The following is a 14,035-nucleotide window of genomic DNA, read 5'->3' on the forward strand; positions in this document are numbered from 1 at the left end:
CAATACCGAGATCTCGGTATTGCGGGATCCCGCGTTATTTTCCAATCCCGCGTGATGCGGGATTACAGGCGCGAGATCCGCGGGATTTGCGGGACTGAAAAAAGCCTACACTACTGCTGTAGCTACGCTCAAAATTATCAAAAAACTGGAAAAAAAAATCATTCAAGATTTTTTTTTGTTTTATGGCATAGACTTGGGTGTCAATTAGCCAGTCACTCCCTCTTTATACTGTGCTTATAATTTATGCTCATACTCATGAGAACTTACTCGGAGTTTATACTCCGTTTTTATTCATACCATCCAATATGTTGTGTATCCTTTGCAAACATTTTCAAATGAAAGCTTTAGCTAAATAATAGTAACTGATAGCTAAATAAACTAAATTTATTTTTCAGTTGAAAATGAGTTTTTTTGGTTGATTTTTAAAATTTTGTTGGTGTATTTTTTGAAGAAGATAGATTTTTTGTTTTTTCAGTATTTGTTACTGTTTTTTTTTTTGAAGAAAAAAAAAGTTTTGATCTCATACTAATAGTAATTAGTAATAGTACTTAAATAAATGTGGAGTTAGTGGATTAATTTATTGTTTTATTTGCCTTATATAAATATGACTATTTTCAATATGCGGGATCCCGCAAATACCGAGATCCCGCGAGATTGAAAATTCGGAGTCCCGCAAATACCGAGATTGGACTCAGGCTGCGGGATTGGAAGCCCTACTTTGAACTGCAGAATATCTGTTGTTCTGAAGCTATTTCCTTGTGGCATTTTTATAATTAACTATTTAGATGGGAAATAAGGCACAATTAAAAAAATAATTTTATTAACGTTTCGACGCCCAAATCGGATGTCGTTGTCAAAATACAAAATACTACTAAATTAAACAAAAATGTTGTTGCTTAGTAAAAAATTCTTCTAATAATTTATTTTTTCTACGACCGTTTAATAACATGCTCATTATTCGCTATTTTTTCATAGATAATAGCACCCATTACTGTACCCGTGAGTAATAATTCATTACTCACGGGCTGAAGTTACTCACGGGTCATTACTCACGGGCTGAAGTTAGATTCAAGTGGCGCATGCCACTTTTAATATTACTCGTATATAAACTGCAAATAAAATTACTTAAACTTGTTTATTTAATACTTAATACAATAATTATTGTAATTTATACCAATAATTAACTTCGAAAAAATTGTAAAGGAATTTTAACTGTAACAATGTCAGTATATTTTTTACGTTTATATCTTGTTTACTAAAAATTTTGACGTTTATCATTTAATTTAGTGACAGTGACATTAGCGCATTTTGTTTATGTTAATTGGAATTTATAACTAATATTGTGTTTGTTTTTCAAGTTATATTGTGTTACTTATGTAATAAGTAATAACATATTATGTATAGTTATATTATTATATTATATATAGTTAAATGTAAATATACATTATAACTATATATATGAAATACGTCCACCGACAATAGCCATTTCCTATTTATTAGATTCACTGACAGTAGGTACAAATTTAGGTAAGCTTATAATTTTTCGGGAACGAATAGAACTTATATTGACTATTTCTATTGTCCTTTTCATGATCATTTTTCAGTGCGTAACAAATGATAGGAAAAGGGTAAGTCCGTGATAATACACATTTATGACATTTATTCTAACATGACATTTTAGTTAAATCTGACAGTTGTCACATTTTATTTTCAATTTGGAATAAAAACCAATCAAATGTGTTTCTTGCATTTATAAAATGGTATTTTCTTTGATTTGTATATTCTTATAAATTATACAGATTATATTTGTAATATTATTATCTATCTATATAATCTTCAATTTGGAATAAAAACCAATCAAATGTGTTTCTTGCATTTATAAAATGGTATTTTCTTTGATTTGTATAGTCTTATAAATTATACAGATTATATTTGTAATATTATCTAATTTAAAAAAAATTATTTTTTTATTATGGCGCCATCTATCGACAACTAGAATAACTAGAATAAATGTTATAAAAATGTCACCGACGAAATGTAATCACCGACGGGCCTATTTTTCTGTCACATACAATTTAATGCGTTAGAGAGAAATCGAAAAACTGTGACGAACTGAAAGATGATCATGAGAAATACTGTAGTTGTATTTTTACAATAAATAAGAATTTAGTAATAGTAGGCAACCAATTATTCAGCCACGTACTAGGGGTAAATAGCATTTAGGTATTTTTGTAAATTATTATAAGTAATTTAAATCTCGAGTAGTTGATAATTAATTTTTTTACTAATTAAAATAAAAAAAAGATCGTAGAAAAAGTATAGTATTCTACTCGCATGTAATGGCTATTACTCACTCTGATGAATTACGACACTCGCCTACGTCTCGTGTCGCAAACTTCATCATCGTGAGTAATAGCCATCATTACATGCTCGTTGAATAATATACTATAATTTGACTCATTTATATCGGCAATTCAGACATACAGGGTGTGCCAAACCTCTGGTCTTCTTTGATTACGGCTAAACTATGAGATATACAAAAAAATGTTTATAACAAAACTAATGTGTATCAAAGAGGTCTATATTCTAAAATTATTTTTGATTATACAGGGTGAGTCAGAACGACGGTATGAACTAAAGTTGTATTTTTTTAAATGGAACACCCTGTATATTAAATCATTTTTGAATATATTTTTTAAAAATATGAAAAATTTGTATAAGGTCTTATAGGCCTAAAGTTAATAATTTTTGAAATATTTACATTTTTATTGAAAAAAATGGTAATATTTATAGGGTTGTGGATTATGTTTCCAAAGAAATAAAAATTTAAGTGATAGGTCAAAATTTTTAAAATATAGTGTTATTTTTAAATAATTTAATATTTTTTACTTTTAGCCATAAAATATACAGTGTGATCACTATTTGCAAATACAAAATTTTCTCATTTTTTTTAAATGGGACACCCTATATATTAGTTTTGCATTTTGTAGTAAATATTACAACCTTTCTTTTGGTATAAGGTTGTATGTACCTAGCATGTTTCGTTTTGTAGATATTTTAAAAAAAACTATAGATTTTACGTTTTTGCGGATTTTTTATTTAAAAATTTTTTTGCAAAAAAAATAATTATAATCTGGTTTTAGAAACATACACTAAAACATAAAATATGAAAATAAAAACGTAATTAAAGATTAAAATAAATACAATTGCTAGTACAATTCAATTGAATTTAATAAATTTAAATTATTTTACAAAAAATATTTTACCATTTTAATGAATGCATAAATTAGTTACTAAATTAAATAGACAACCAAATTTTAAATCAACCGTAGTAATTTTTCTACTACAGCAACTTTCCTGTACCAAATTAATTGTTAGTTAAATTGTATTTAGTTAAACTTTTAATTTACCTTTTAAATTTACTTACATACATCATACATCTTGAGAATATAAAAATTATTATAAAGTATGCTTTAAAACAGCTGAATGTTAAATGTATCAGCCAAATTATTTATTAATATAAATAGTATTTACTGGTGTCACAAAAGCTGGTAATACTTTTGTAGTTGAAATTTTTGTAACAATTTTTTATATTTTAAATTTTAATTTTTTAACCGAAAAATTTTTGGATATGACATTTGTTTTGGGCGAAACCATTAGAAATTATTACCAGCTTTTGTGACACGGGTAGGTACATAGATACTATTTACTTCTTAATATACTTCCATAACGTTTATTTGTTTCAAAGCATACTTTATACGTTCTCAAGGTGTAGGTAAATTAAAAAGTTATTAACTGATCTTACTCGTAAATACAATATAACTAACAATTAATTTGGTACAGGAAAGTTGCTGCGGTAGAAGAATTACTACGGTTGATTTAAAATTTGGTTGTTTATTTAATTTAGTAACTAATTTATGCATTCATTAATATGGTAAAATATTTTTTGTAAAATAATTTAAAGTTATTAAATTCAATTGAATTGTACTAGCATACGATTTATTTTAATCTTTAATTACGTTTTTATTTTCATATTTTATATTTTAGTGTATGTTTCTAAAACCAGATTATAATTATTTTTTTGCAAAAAAATTTTTAAATAAAAAATCCGCAAAAACGTAAAATCTATAGTTTTTTTTTAAATATCTACAAAACGAAACATGCTAGGTACATACAACCTTATACCAAAAGAAAGGTTGTAATATTTACTACAAAACGCAAAACTAATATACGGGGTGTCCCATTTAAAAAAAAATGAGAAAATTTTGTATTTGCAAATAGTGATCACACTGTATATTTTATGGCTAAAAGTAAAAAATATTAAATTATTTAAAAATAACACTATATTTTAAAAACTTTGACCTATCACCTAAATTTTTATTTCCTTGGAAACATAATCCACAACCCTATAAATATTACCATTTTTCTCAATAAAAATGTAAATATTTCGAAAATTATTAACTTTAGGCCTATAAGACCTTATACAAATTTTTCATATTTTTAAATAATATATTCAAAAATGATTTAATATACAGGGTGTTCCATTTTAAAAAATACAACTTTGGTTCATACCGTCGTTCTGACTCACCCTGTATAATTGAAAATAATTTTAAATTATAGACCTCTTTGATACACATTAGTTTTGTTATAAACATTTTTTTGTATATCTCATAGTTTAGCCGTAATCAAAGAAAACCAGAGGTTTGGCGCACCCTGTATATTATACATTTTAAAGTAGAAGACTTAAAAATGATATTGCCAATACAGTAAAACCTGTCATATCCGGATCAATGTGGCGACAGACCGATCCGAGTCCGGATGTGGCAGGTTGTACTGTATTTATGAGTTGCGTTCCTGGGACGACTTTACTAAAAGATAGTTCATTCGATTACATGAAATCAACCCCAACTCAAGAATATCCGCCATAAAAAAATCATAGCATGTGATCTGTCTTTAAATAGACAGTAAAATTCTCGCGTTAGAGATTTCATAGCAAATCACGAGGGAAAACCAGGAAAAAACCTCGTGATACTATACACTTAAGATGTCGGGATAGTATCACGAGGTTTTTTCCTGGTTTTCCCTCGTGATTTACTATGAAATCTCTAACGCGAGAATTTTACTGTCACCGTTGCATTTGGTTGTCTTTTTAAAGACAGATCACATGCTATGATTTTTTTGTGGCGTATATTCTTGAGTTGGAGTTGATTTCATGTAATCGAATGAACTATCTTTTAGTAAAGTCGTCCCAGGAACGCAACTCATAAATATTGGCAATATCATTTTAAAGTATTTTACTTTAAAATGTATAATATATGTCTGAATTGCCGATATAAATGAGTCAGATTAAATAAATTATTAGAAGAATTTTTTACTAAGCAACATTTTTGTATTTTGACAACGACACCCGATTTGGGCGTCGAAACGTTAATAAAATTATTTTTTCAATTTAATTGTGTCTTATTTCCCATCTAAAATTATAGAAAGATATTATCACTATAATTAAGCGATACCGCCTGCAGTGGGCAGGACCTGTAGTCCGCGCCCCTGAATCGAACATGATAAAAAAGATTCTAACAGCGCAACCCGTGGGAACGAGAAGACGGGGTAGACCAAAGCTGAGGTGGATGGACGGGGTAACACAAGATGCCGAGAAGATCGGAGTCGGCAACTGGAAAATGCAAGCAAGGGACAGAACAGAATGGCGTAGAAAGCTTGAAAAGGTCGAGGCCCTCTAAGGGCTGTGCAACCAAGATGATGATGATGTTTTATCGTTTGCAGGTGGTCGTCAGTGCCAAACTTTAATCGAAATTCCACTTGCTCTCTGGTTTTTGTACAGGTCTAGATTTTTCTCCAATCTCGTTGTTATTCTTGTGGATAATTTTGTAGGTCACTTTTATCTCCTTTTTTATGTAATAAGGTAAGAATCTAAAATTATGGTGCAACGTAAGTGATACTCAAGGAGGCAATATCTATAAGTAGAGCTTAGCTAAGCTGGAGCTTAAGATCTGTTGGTGCAACCAGGCATTAGACAGTTACTTTTCTCGTAAGCATGAATTAAAACGTTCTTGTATTTTGAGGTTCAAAGTCTGGTCCACATTCTTGAGGGTTCGATCACAAATTGAACCTTTAATTTTTAATCTCACATTAATCTTTAACTTCCTCATTTCACTGTATATAATTGTAATAGACATGTATAACATACTTTAATTACGAGGTTATTTACCTTCCGTTAGAATTCAATCAATTATTGCCAAACTTTGTTGCAATAACTTCACAGTTGGAATTATATTTGTGTAAGCGTCTAAGTTCAAAGGTATAAGTTACCTTTATAAAGTATAAAGCAATGACCGTTTTGATGAATTGATATTTTATTTGTGAGATTATAAATTAGGTTTGAACGCTTCTGAGCACATAGTCTGAAAGAATAATTAACTCAGTCAAGTTGCGCCAGTATGGGCAGTTGAAGTTTACGTCGAGTATATTTATTTTTAAGCTACCATTAAATCATTTACTCCAACACTTCTAGAATTATTTTATATCGTCGACCGAGAACTTCGGAAATAGGACAATCGAATTTATATTATATTCGAATTTATGCATTGGTCCTTCAAGCCGGATATGAACCAGCGACCTATTAGTTTTCCACTTAATTAATTCATTCATTATTTCCATAATTCTACCAAAGAAACTTATATGATATTTCTCTCCTTGTAACTTAAACTTTCATTGCTACATCTAGTATTAGGCGAAATTAACTTTTTGGGCAGTGTGTACCCCAATGGCTCATCAAATCACTTTTCCGAGAATACTGGTTAAAACAAATTGGACACTTATAAGGCATTTCGTAAGTGTGCACTCTTAAATGTTTTTTTAAAGTAGCTTCACTAAATTGCTTAACACAAAATTCACACTTGTGTGGCTTTTCTCCAGTGTGCACTCTCAAATGTGTTTTCAAATTTCCTGCAGTACTAAACTGCTTAAACAAACTTCACACTGGTAAGCTCCACTGTGTGTTTTCATGTGCCGTTTCAAATAATTTTTCTGATTAAATTGCTTAAAACAAATTATACATTTACTAATAGAATTGTTTGTTGTTTGTTCAGAGTTTGTCCTTATTTGTTGTTCTGTAGTGCATGCACGTTCTGTTTTCATTATTTCCATTCGGTTCTGAGAAAAACCTAAAAAAAGGAAACTATAAAGATTTATGTTGTTCTGAAGCTATTTGTTTATGCAGCAACTAGAGGACAAAACAAAAAGTAATAAAATTTAGTAAGAATGAATATAATAAATAAAACTGAAACATACTAAAACGCCAGGCACTGACATCTTAGAGAAAGATAATATTTTTTTAAGAAAAACAATCCAATGGCTAGGTTAACCAATATAATGATAATTAAGTTTAGGAGTTTACGTCAATTGAAAAGGTAAAAGAAAATTATCACGGTACTAATATTACTAATACACACTAGGAGGAAATAAACTTTTACTGGCACTTGCTAAATTGTTCAATAAATGGGGGATATCAGCGACCTTAGAAACTACCGCCCCATTAGCTGGTTGTCACATGTATATAAGCTATTCACAAGAGTTATTACTAACAGGCTAGAAGGTAAGTTGGATTTTTAATCAGCCAAGAGAGCAAGCAAGTTTTAGAGCGGAATATGGCACGAATGATCATTACCAAGTGGTTAAGAACTTGACAGAAAAGAGTGTTAAATACAACGAGCCATTAGTCCTTATATTTGTTGACTATGAAAAAGCTTTCGACACAATAAGTGATCAACAAATGGCAAAAGCCTTAACAGAATGTCGCATAGATCATCTCTATCTAAACATGATCAAATGCATCTATCAAAATGCGACAGCAAGCGTGAAACTGGCAGATAAAAAGACCAACATATTTAAAATAAAATTGGGAGTACGACAAGGAGGCGGCGACACAATTTCGCCAAAATTGTTTACAACCTCATTAGAGCACATGTTTAAGAACGCAAATCTGAGTGAAAAAGGAATTAATGTCAACGGAGATATGCTTAGTCATTTGAGGTTCGCTGACGATATTGTTCTTTTTGCTGACTAGAGAAACTACATCTAGCCTCCCTACAAGTTGGATTAAAAATCAACCACACAAAAACACAAATCATGGCAAATCTTGTGTTAAGCGAAAAGATTTCAGTAAATGGCATCGATATCGAAGAAACCATATCTTATAAGTACTTGGGGACTGAGATAGGCATACAAAGAGATAATCAAACGTGCGAACTAAGCCGCCGCATACGACTCACTTGGGTAGCATTCGGCAAGCTGAGCTATATCCTTAAGACAGAACTGCCTATGTGTCTCAAAAGAAAAGTCTTATCAGTGCGTGTTGCCAGTACTTACATATGGTGCAGAAACCCTAACATTAACGAAGAAAATAAGAAATAAAATTTGTGTTACACAAAGAGCCATGGAACGCTCGATGGACATTTCTCGTAGGGATCGGATTACTAAAAAGGAAATAAGACAGAGAACAAGAGTGACAAATGCGATAAAAAGAATTATGGCCCTTAAGTGTAACTTGGCGGGGCACGTAGCAAGAATATCGGATAACAGATTAACACAGCGAATAATACACTGGAGACCAAGACACGAAGCATATCGGAGTAGAGGTCGTCCACCAACAAGATGGTCTCATGTCATAAAACGGATCGACAAAAATTTGATGCAAACAGTACAAAACAGGAATACATGGAGAATACTGAGGGAAACCTATTGGGACCGTGCAAGTTCGGCAAAGCGACATCTGGTTTCTACGGTCTGCAACTTTATTCGTACTTTTAATTATATTGGCCAATTATATTATTCCTGGTTACTGGATAATTGTCAAGGCCATAGTCCAAAAAATAATGAGAAGAAAAAATAAGATTCAGGTTATGTTATTAAAACGTAAACAATTGTATGTAGTAAATAAAATTAGTTATTAAAATGCAGTACTGCAAGCAAATTACAATTAATTAAATTTACCTTTATACAGGGTGTCCCGAAAAGATTGGTCATAAATTATACCACAGATTCTGGGGTCAAAAATAGGTTGATTGAACCTGACTTACCTATATACAATAGTGCACACAAAAAAAGTTACAGCCCTTTGAAGTTACAAAATGAAAATCGATTTTTTTTCATATATCGAAAACTCTTAAAGATTTTTTATTGAAAATGAACATGTGGCATTCTTATGGCAGCAACATCTTAAAAAAAATTAAAGTGAAATTTGTGCACCCCATAAAAATTTTATGGGGGTTTTGTTCCCTTAAACCCGCCCAAACTTTTGTGTACGTTCGAATTAAACTAATATTGTATTACCATTAGTTAAAAACAATGCTTTTAAAACTTTTTTGCCTGTTAGTACTTTTTCGATAAGCTAGTGTTTATCGAGATATTTTGAATATTTGTCGAATCCACCACATATTTGTATATAGACCAGTAAAGATCTGTTTTTAGGTGGATGTGAGAGGTGGCATTCAGATTTTTGCGGATAAAGTTAGGTGATAACTTCGTTAATAATAATTGAATTATGCTCCTTCTCAAATATGCCCGGAACATTAATAAAAAAAATAAAATATTTAAAAATTTCAAAAAAATTTCGTTTTTTTTTCTACTTTTTTTGATTATAACTTAAAAACTATTCATTTTAGAACAAAGTCGTATAGGAATAAAACAAAGATAATTAAATTTTCTATCAGATGCGATTGGTTAAAAATGTCTTAATTTATCATCCTTGCTTCAAAATAGCAATAAATATAAAATAAGGGGGCAAAACAAGCCTGTCCTTATTCAATGATTTTCCATCACTTAGGTTACACTTGGAACCTTCCTAATTCGCTTAGAAAATTTTTGTAATGTGCTAAAACCGTACACCAAATTTCATTAAAATTGACTTACTAGATTTTGCATAATAATTTTGCAATCTAAAGTTTTTTTAAAAAATTAAAATTTTTTAAAATCTTGCACAACAAAAACTAGAACATACAAAGATTTGTCCATTTTTTTACATATAAAGAAGCACTCCACCTATCTAATGCACTTTACAGAATTGAAATCGGATTATTTAAGCAGCCTCAGCAATGTTTTAAAGTTATAAACAATTTTTTGGCTTATAAACAAATTAGTGCTGTGGCCGGGAGGGTGCTACGGGCTCCTTTATTTAGATGGACTTACCCATGTTTTTTTATGTATTTTGACCCGTATAACACGAATTTTTTGGGTAACAGTTGATCCGGATGTCGATAAGGTTGTTATAAACAAATCACTTGAGGAATTACATAACATCGATTTTTCGCAAAGTAAAACATTTTTTTGTATTTCTTGGGTAATTCTAAGCAAAAAATGTTCTTACAAGATTTTTCGTAGGATGCATAGTTTTCGAGATAAACGCGGTGGAACTTTCAAAAATCGAGAAATTGCAATTTTTGAACGCGAATAACGTTTGATTAAAAAATAAAATAGCAATTCTGCTGACAGCATTTGAAAGTTTAAGTCAAATTATACCGGTTTTAATTATTTGCATTGCTAAAAATTAATATTTTTATTATTAAACAAAGCTATTTGTTTATAAGCCAAAAAATTGTTTATAAATTTAAAACATTGCTGAGGCCCCTTAAATAATCTGATTTTAATTTTGTAAAGTGTATTAGATAGACCTCTTTATATGTAAAAAAATTAGCCAACTTCTAAATGGTCTACTTTTTGTTCAGAAAGATTTTAAAAAATTTGAACTTTTTTAAAAACATTTAGATTGCAAATTTATTATGCAAAATTTATTAGGTCGATTTTAATGAAATTTGGTACATGATTTAAGTATGTTACAAAGAATTTCCTAGGCGAATTACTAAGGTTCTAAGTGCCACCAAAGTGGTTAAGACATGTTGAACAACAGACTTATTTTGCCCCCTTATTTTGTATTTATTGCTATATTGCAGAAAAGGTAATACCTTAAGACATTTTTTACCAGTCGTATATCATACAAAATTCAATTATCTTTATTTTATTTCTGTACGACTTTGTTCCAAAACGAATCGTTTTAAAGTTATAAGCAAAGAAAGCAGAAAAATCGATTTTTTTCGAAATTTTTAAATATTTTAATTTTTTTATTAATGTTCCGGGAATATTTGAGAAGGAGCATAAGTCAATTATTATTACTGAAGGTGTCACCTAACTTTATCTGCAAAAATCCGAATGCCACCTCTCACATCCAAAAATAGACGTTTTTTCGCAGATCCTTACTGGTCTAATATGGTTAAGTACGATTATAGAGACCTGTTAATATCTGAAAATTTATTTATAATTTACATTTTTATGTGTATTTTGAAAAAGAAGCCACATCTCGATAAAAGGTGACTTATCAAAAAAAAACTAAGAGACAAAAAAAGTTTTAAAAACACTGTGTTTAACTAATAGTACCACAATAATAGTTTAATTGGAACGTACACAAACATTTGGGGAGTTTAAAGGAGCAAAACCCACAGAAAATGTTTATGTAAATATATTAAAAAAGAAGCCGCATCTCGATAAAAACTGGCTTATCGAAAAAATAATAAGAGACAAAAAAAGTTTTAAAAACGTTGTGTTTAACTAATGGTACCACAATAATGAATTAATTGGGACGTACACAAAAGTTTGGGGGGGTTTAAGGGAACAAAACCCCCATAAAATTTTTATGGGGTGGACAAATTTCACTATAATTTTGTTTCAAGATGTTTCTGACATAAGAATCATACATGTCCGTCTTCAATAAAAAATCTCTAATAGTTTTCGATATATTGAAAAAAATCGATTTTCATTTTGTAACTTCAAAGGGCTGTAACTTTTTTTATGAGCACATTTGTACTAAGGTGAGTTAGGTTCAATCGAACTATTTTTGACCGCAGAATGTGCGGTATAATTTATGACCAATCTTTTCGGGACACCCTGTATAATAATTGCATATCATATCAATATTGTGGAGCAATATATAATTTTTCTTCTTCAACGACACTAGGTATGAAATGTACGTCAATTTGACAATTTCAATTGACAATATGAATTATTTAAGAAAGTTGCAATATTTCTCCGTTATTCGCGCACGATCGTTTCTCGTATCCCTTCCAAGTACTTGCACACCGCGAATATCCAGCAGTGGATAGATCCAAGTTGAATAGTGATGATAACACTTCGCGCGTCAGAGAAAACGGGCCACCCACAAAATGGGTCATTTTTGATGTCTCGAAATTCCTAAACCCGTTTTCCGATTTAAGTTATTTTTTTAATATATTATAGCCTTATTCTACAACAATATCGCTGTAATAATATTGTTGCTAGACAGGTAAATAGTCATCGTATACCGTGTGTACCAATCACACTGTGATTTTTTCTGAAAGTTCGCAAAACCCTGTGGAATATTCTAGCATTTATAAAATACTGAAATTAAAACCCAACTAAAGCCTCAGGTATTCTTAACATTCTGTTTTTTTATTCATTCGCTTATGTTGGATAATAAATAAGTTAGGTACTTTAACAACTAGCCATGTTCTTCGTCAAACCAGGGTGTTTTTAAATAACAGGGTTCTTCACAGAAGCTGTCTTGGAGCAAATATAATTTCTGAGAAATATGAGTTTTTTTAAATGATACTTTATCACAAACTAAGTTGTCGGAAATTGTATCTCTTAAATGTCAAAAAAGTGTACAGTAGAACCCCGATTATCCGTGTGCGGATTATCCGTGCTATGATTTTCTGTTACTTAAATTGCATTTTTGAGGTTTTATCAAAATAGCGTCACCGTAAATCACTCAAAGGAAGCTCTATACGCCAAGAGGGAGACTGATAATGAAAAATTTATTTTTTCTGTTATCTTTTTATGGCAGGTATGTCATATTATGTACGTATATGGTAGGTACTTACGTATGCATATACGAACATATATGTGTTACATATAAGAAATAAATGTTCGGATTATCTGTGCTTTTCAATTATCCATGCCATGCCCGGTCCCGAGGAGCACTGATAATCGGGGTTCTACTGTATTATAAATTAAATGAAATCTATAAAAAAAAAATAAGTTCCCTCTACATATTTTTATTACTTCTCTCACCTTCATCTTCCTCTGGTTCATTTTTCAAATATTTAATATCTGCGGATGTAAATACCTGATGTTCTGTATATCCTTGGTCACTTCCAGCTATCTCTTCCTTAACTTTAGCTGATAGTTCCATTGCTAATAAAATTTAAATAAGTGATGTTATTTAACACTAATATTGATCACATTCAGGAGATGAAAAAGTGAGGGAGCAGTTCCCGATGGAATCATTGATTCAACTCGATCTCAACTCAATGGCAACAGTTGTGTTTTACCTTGTGAACGCTATGCTTCCTAAATTCGTGACAGCCTACCAGTTTCTGTTATTTGTGAGGTTATATACTTGCCTTTGTTAGTCAACAGGTAACGATTTATGTTCCACCTAGATCTCTTGGAGCTCATTCCACTTTTGCTGTACAAGCACACCGAACCAATTATGGATCTGGTATTGGCTTGGTCAGATTGATTAGGAACACTACAGCTTACAAGCGAGGTTTAATATTTTTAATTCATCCTTAGGTATGATTTTTTGTGTAATTTGTATTGGTATTATTTTTGTATTGTTAATTTGTATTTTTTGTTCTCTTTTTGTTGTTCTGAAGCTATTTCCTTGTGGCATTTTTATGATTAATTATTTATATATTTGTTCTCTTTATTGTAATTGGTATTTTAATGTATTGTTTTTTTTTGTAAATGGTTGTAACCGTAAATAAATAACTAAAAATAAATAAAAGATTGTTTACAGTTTGCGCCATTTTCCAATTGATAATTAATTAGTACTTGACGTCATCTTTCAACAAGTCTATTGACAAATTCACAAAAGTAGCATACGTTGGATGGAGGTAGCGGAATTATAATGAGCTCACTGGCATGGCGACTGTTCCGTAACATGTTCCACAAGTAGTGCCACATTCAGAGAACAAATTCCTAACAGTTG

General features: G+C 30.6%; 2 protein-coding genes across 9 annotated transcripts in view; one reads left to right on the plus strand and one right to left on the minus strand.

Moving 5' to 3' along the window:
* LOC126879091 (uncharacterized) overlaps positions 1-14,035 on the plus strand; it is a 67,673-nt gene that overhangs the window by 27,227 nt on the left and 26,411 nt on the right. The window lies entirely within an intron of this gene.
* The window catches only part of LOC114327996 (zinc finger protein 239), a 44,784-nt gene that overhangs the window by 20,910 nt on the left and 9,839 nt on the right, over positions 1-14,035 (minus strand). For 6 of the 8 annotated variants that reach the window (XM_050642014.1, XM_050642010.1, XM_050642009.1 and 3 more), the window contains exon 3: positions 13,114-13,236. The exons of the other annotated variants lie outside the window; for them this stretch is intronic. In XM_050642014.1, coding sequence (XP_050497971.1) covers positions 13,114-13,236 — 123 coding nt within the window. The remainder of the gene's footprint in view (positions 1-13,113; positions 13,237-14,035) is intronic. 8 annotated transcript variants of the gene reach the window in all.

The sequence above is a fragment of the Diabrotica virgifera genome, chromosome 1 (genome assembly GCF_917563875.1).
Source record: "Diabrotica virgifera virgifera chromosome 1, PGI_DIABVI_V3a".
Taxonomy (NCBI): Eukaryota; Metazoa; Arthropoda; class Insecta; order Coleoptera; family Chrysomelidae; genus Diabrotica; species Diabrotica virgifera.